Below are 6386 nucleotides of genomic sequence, written 5' to 3'. Positions count from 1 at the left end.
AATTTACTGTCCTTCTCAATCCTAGGTTCTCGCATTAGCGAATATTTCAACAGTCTATTAACAATTTGTCATTCTTTTGTTTTCCATTGAATATTTCATCAAGTAAATAATATTTATATCAGATAAATCTGATAATTGAAGGGGGCTTTAAGCATGACGACATCAGAACGGGAATCCCCTCCGACGAAACTGAGTTCTCAAAGGCAATCGTCACTTTCACGGTATGGACTGTGTGATTTAATGGTACTCAAAAGAGTTGTGACCTTCCGGCCGTGTCATCACAAAGACGGAAAGGCATTTATTTCCCGCTTTTCAAATGAATACCCTGTCGTTCTAGCCATACAACAGTATGCGCATGCCCATTCCGCTCTACGATACATGGCAAGTCATTGCACGTGAACTCCTCCATGAACTGTAGAGCAGAGAAGAAACTTTAAGCCCGTTGAATCCGTTTAGATTTTTTAAGTATTGCAGAAAGGAAAGAAAGCTCAAGCCCGTTCAAATACAAATCTGATTTTATTGATTACATTCATATTTAATAACTATTACATAATATTTTACTTAGATAATAAATGCATTCTCCACCTGTGACACTTGTAGTGAAAAGGTGTTTTAAAATTTGTACTCTGTCTAATGCATATTTATGTTGCTTTAAAAATGTAGAAATGTTACAAGAATCAGCAATATTTTTTATTTTTCTATATTTTATGTATTCAGAACCAACAGGCAAAATACCCACTTACAGGTCTCACAGTAAAAAATAATATAGAAAATATCAATAAAACACTTTTTTACAGGTACACATTTCTAAAAATATGTTTGATAGTGTGACCGACTGACTAAGTTATTGAAGATGTCAATAGAATTGTGTTTACACACTAGGTAATTATAAAAAAAGACATTGATCTCGGAAGAACAGAAATTAAACGAGATCTCGTTGGTTTGAAAGCCTCTGAATGACGAGAGGTCCTCATCGCAAAGTTACTAAATAAGGTGAATCAACCTTTGAGTGAACAAACCTACGTAAACAAGCAAGGTCAGCCACGTTGCGACGAGAGTTACTGAGCCGTTGAAGGTGAAAATATTCACAAAAATGATCATATTGTTCTGAAGCTTAAGATATACTTTGTTTGAAAGAGAAAAATTTAATTAACTTCTTCTGAACATTTTCAAGATTTTCAACAACATAATTTTGGTTCGGATAACAGACAGGTGGGGGGGACATCTTTAAGATTTTACAAAGTTGGAGAACAACAAAATCTGCAAAGCCCCTCCACTGGAGAAAGATTTATTAATGCGACTTCCGAGAAGCCTAGAATTTTGTGAGATCTACTGACAATGGAATTAGTGTGGATTTTGAAATTTAAATCCGATGTCAGGGTTATACCAAGATCTTTGACTGAAGGCGGGCGTCGTAGTATGCCGTGAAGTTAATAATCAGAAACAAGTTTGTTTACTTTTTTGATAGTGAAGAATATCATGACACAATATCTACAAACATGTAAAGTGGCCTACCATTGTCAACAATTTGAAAACGAATATGGATACATGTTACGTGTATTTTATAAGAAAACAAAACACACAGGAAGGGATATATGTTAAATCTACCAATTTACTATATGTTACTGCCAATGTGAGGGACAAATCACTCCAAACAGTATAATGCAAAAGGAAACCTACCGAACAAAAGAAAAAATTGAACAAAAACATTGATACCAAGCCTGCATACCCATTGGTGAAAAAAACTCGCCCTTTAAACAGAAAATTTGTTTTTTCGTCGTTTAACTCTACAAATGATAGAATCCCTTATCATGTCAATGTCTTACGTAATAACAATATTTTTTATTTTAAAACTTGTTGTGAAAGCAACATAATGACAAATATCGAAATAAATAGAACTGGATAGAAAAATATTGTTACTTTCAAATTCAAGACAGTCTGATACATCCATTATTGAGAGATGAAATGAACACAGATACAATGATCACGTGGTAGTCACGTTGATTTAACTGAGTGATCTAATATAAAATCATAATTCTGTATTCACTCATTAGCACACACTTCTTCACAGTCTGAAAAGCAGTAATTTCAAAGTCCATTATGTGTTCTGCGGAAATGCGTAAAGTAATAGATCGACAGATGTGCAGTTAAAACTTTCAATCTCGACTTAGTGTGTTGAATGCCACGTTCTCAATTTTGGCAGTTTGTTGGCAGTACGGCTTGTTTTATAACAGCTTTCCTTTTTATAAGTTGTGACCTAGCAGTGTGACCTGGTGAAGTACGGTGCTCGCTCTTAAATAAATAAGTACAGCCTCTTTGTCATTATGGTACTGGTACCACGATGGCGCTGTCCTACTAGTTCTCAAAGTTGACGTTTTCCACAACCTTGAAAATCTTCTGGTTGCATGACACCTGGTACAGGAAGAATTTCTCCAGAAAACAGCCGGTTTGGCTGTCATTCATGTGTGATGGAATCTCCCCTGCGTCTCTCTGCGCTTCTTCGTCGGGGTTTTCGCCGCCATCCAAGACTTTATCAATTGCAAGCTACGGAAGAAACAGCAAAACAGGCGTTAGATGACTGATTGAATTGGTTGATTTGAGTCTCGTTACACACAGGATAGCAAAACTTGTTTTTGCTGTATGATAGTTTGGAAAATCGGAAGATTCAGACTAAATCGCCACACAAAGTAAATCCACATACGACTATCTGCTGATGACGAGTTGGGTTTTGATTCGTTTTCGTCTTTAGCTGATCTGTGAAATCCATTTTAGGCAACTCAGTCTTGCAAAATGCTATTGACACATACGCACATCTTAATCGACAAAAAAAAGATACTTACCAAACTGTGCACAGCTGTTATCATCCGTCTTGCTCTGTACTTTAAATCGTGCATCAACTTGACTTCTGCCTTCCTTCGTTCCTTTTTCAATTGTGTCGTCAGAGCCTTCAGCCACGTTCTGTAGACAAGTAGGTCGCGCCAGTGTTGACGTAACAGCTCTATTGCCTGTATGGGAGTAAATACAAGATATATAGGGCATGAGTGTGCGACTCAGTGAACGTAAGGTTATCTTTATTACTTTAAATTAAATATGTGCGGTGAATGAAAGTTTTACGCGTAGTACATGTATACTGTGTATAGGCTTATAACGCGCAAAAGCTATCATCATACGGTCAGAACAATTGCTCTAAATCATTTTTTACGTCAATAATTAAATTTATTATTTTGCAAGATCAAACAGTTTTCTCCTCGAGGTGGCTCAGTTCATTAATAGGTAACATGTCAAAAAGGTCTCATACTGGGCTGTCTTACCGTTTTTCTGTCTTCGATGACCTGTTCTGTTGGTGCTTCGGGTAAGTGCAGCTGTTCGGCACCCTCCTCTGTCATGTCATCTGTTACATCTTGATTTTCCATCTGGAAGAGAAATCAGAAAAGTTCATGAAGTTGGGTTTGTTCTTTGATGTGTGCGGTGACGTAGTAATGTATGGGGAACCAACTATGAGCACTATGATAACGTTTATCAATATTTCAAAGTAATATTGGTGGTGGTGGTGGTTGTTGGAAATTGTTTTCGGGTTGTGCTAGAATTGGTTCAAGTCTGCCAATTTTGAAAAAAATAAGAACATTTGCAACGGTTTCTCTTATGTCTCTTCTAATTCATTCAGACCTATTTGAAATTTGTCAGCCCAGGTCAGGTTTTCCGTTGAGTCTGCGCAGTAGTGAGTTAGTCCAGTGTCGCACTCATCGTGTTCACCCAACTCACACGTTTCATATGAAAATAGAACACAAATCATCGCGCAAACCCCACTATCAAACGCGTTCCAAATTCACAGACTTAATCAAGTCTAGGGTAGTGCCGACGAGCTGTGGTTTTATAGTGATTCTTTGGTGGTATACGTAGCAGTGATGTTTGATGGTGTTAATTAATTTTAATCACCTGGTGTTGAAGCTTCTCGGAATACCGGAAAACAAAATTACAGGTTTACACATACGAAGTGTTTTACGACCAGGATAATCATTCGTCGGGGATAATCTTTTAAAACGAACGCGGGCGGGCTCATGTGACGGTAGAGGTATATCCCCAGCTAAAAATGAAAATAGTGTAATGCAGTTATCCGGATAGTAATTACTTGGTAAGTTGCCAAGTTTCAGGTCGATTTGTTTTGTCATTTCCCCTCCCCCCTCTACTACCAATGGTTTTGTCCACTGAGTGAATTGAATAAGGCCAAAGTAATTAAATTCTTTGTTTTGTGTCCACTCTAAATGGGAAAAGGTACACGTCTAAGCGGCTGAAAAACACACACAAGAAAATTAACACAATGTAATTTGATTGCAGTAAATAAAAAATTGTAACAAAATTTTTAGTTCAGAAAAGCTAAGCGGTTATGTCCTAAAATGTCCTATTCAAATACATTGTGTGTGTTTTTCATGAAAACCTTAAAAACCTACGCGGGTGGGGTCGCAAAACAAAGAATTTAATTACTTTGGCCTAATACGCCTCCGTATATGGCCATGAAGGCCAACGTACCATCCTGACCATTGTATTCATTGCTGAGGCAGTGCAGTACATGTAAACATACCCTAAACCGTAAACGTGCAGTCGCGCGTCTATCAGTACTTCGCCACTAAACAGTCCAGTCGCTCTCCACGATAGGAATGGGTTGAATTGTGACCATGTTTAATTTTTATAAAGAATTTGGTAGTAGCTACATTAAAAACACAGGCGCTTGTGGGCTGGGTAGTCTACTTGACCTATCGATCGCGTAGTAGTACTACTCGTTGTTCTGCCCTCTACCGCAGCATCCTCTCGAATAATAATAATTGAGTTTCGTTCAAAACAACTTTGAAAGTGCCTGAGCGTAGGGCGTGTTAATATAGGCAATTCGGTTCACTGCTCGAAGGCCTTGACCGTGTATTGCAAACCACAGTCGCGAGTGGAGTGATACGTACCGGCCGCCGCGTACTATGCATATAATAATTATTATATGCATAGTACGCGGCGGCCGGTACGTATCACTCCACTCGCGACTGTGTTGCAAACTGGCGAAATTGAACCACGGGGCGGTTGTGAACCGAATGAACTGAGCGTAGCTGTTACGTTACACATGACATGCACTCGAAAACATTATTGAACCCCTCCCCACCCCTTAGAACAAGACGTACCGGGGTAGGGATTTCAGTTCTATACAGCATTTGGGTTTGTTACTATAAATCGTTGATTTAAAGGTAGATACCACACTTAGGCCTGTACATTATAGTAGCAATAGTGAGTCATACACAACTTGTAAAATCTCAGTTCGATACTTACAAATTTTGTCTTTGTGTCTTCGATGGCTTGTAACAAAACCTTCGCACTTGCCGAAAGAAGTTGTAATTGCCCATCGTAATCATTTGGGCCAGAACACTGCAATACACTTTTAACCTTCCTCGAGAGCTTCATGTTGTAGGCTTATCTGTTTAGTTATGCCGACAACTGGCGCGCGAGATGTATTTTATATGCGAGCCATGGGGAAGCCCAAGTGCTATTTTTAGAATATGACGGATCAGCCGGCCTCAGACTTCAGAAACGATCGATAGGGGATTGTACGCATCATATCAAGGCGCCTACGTTAACTTGGAAAACACCCGCTTTGCAAGGAAAGTATATTACCTACAATACCATATAGATTAAGAAAAATACAAAGAAGAATAAGAACCCTAAATTCGGTAGATATTTCATTAAAAGCAACGTATGTACCCCTGCATCTTCAAACCGATCGCGACGATCGTGTACTACTCCAAATTCTCTACTAACACAATACGCTGTTATTAAGTTTGACCTTTATCAAAGACATGTTCGTAGTAGTCTTGGTCGTTATTGGACGATGATCTTTAATTGCTCTTAAAGATGACCGTGTAACACGCAAGTGTCCATGGGTAAAGAATTAAGACAGTCGGAGACAAAGACTGCAGCTACTATTCATGAACGATGATGCGATTTCAATATGCGTCGAATGAAGATAGTGACCCCAAAATTTTATACGTAATGCACATACAGTGAAGTCAGGCCAAGTACATTCAATGTGTGATAGGGATCAAACATGAACCTCGTGCGACTAAACCATACAAGTAAATAGCCGCAAAAGCTTTAGCGTCCGTCACTTCGACAGATGGAAATGCGATGTTGCAATTTTTATTTTTCACCGAATATTTTAAACTTTAACACATCATGCAGCTATACTGGATGGTCGGATCACGTTGTGTGTGTCAATTAAAACCAGTTTTGACAAGTGTATAGACTGGATAAATCCGGATTTGGTACCCCAGATAGAATGAGAAAGTATCCGATAAAAAAAGTTGATGATGGCGACTTTGGGATGTACCCTAAGGCTATCCGCTATATCAGGG

At 38.6% G+C, this 6386-nt stretch overlaps 1 protein-coding gene across 2 annotated transcripts; it reads right to left on the bottom strand.

The window, feature by feature from the left end:
- Nucleotides 1-497: 497 nt before the first annotated feature.
- LOC139120391 (uncharacterized) lies at nt 498-5513 on the bottom strand. Of its 2 annotated transcripts, none has more exons than XM_070684772.1 (4): nt 5308-5513; nt 3312-3413; nt 2841-3005; nt 498-2544 (listed from the first exon to the last, which is right to left on the bottom strand). In XM_070684772.1, the coding sequence occupies exons 1-4, from the start codon at nt 5437-5439 to the stop codon at nt 2356-2358; spliced, it is 588 nt and encodes a 195-aa protein (XP_070540873.1). In that variant the 5' UTR covers nt 5440-5513; the 3' UTR covers nt 498-2355. The 2 variants fall into 2 exon arrangements, with proteins under 2 accessions (XP_070540873.1, XP_070540874.1); XM_070684773.1 differs by lacking the exon at nt 5308-5513 and adding an exon at nt 3667-3904.
- Between the last annotated feature and the right edge of the window lie 873 nt (nt 5514-6386).

This window comes from Ptychodera flava, chromosome 20, assembly GCF_041260155.1.
Source record: "Ptychodera flava strain L36383 chromosome 20, AS_Pfla_20210202, whole genome shotgun sequence".
Taxonomy (NCBI): Eukaryota; Metazoa; Hemichordata; class Enteropneusta; family Ptychoderidae; genus Ptychodera; species Ptychodera flava.
This window is presented reverse-complemented; position numbering and strand designations above follow the sequence as displayed.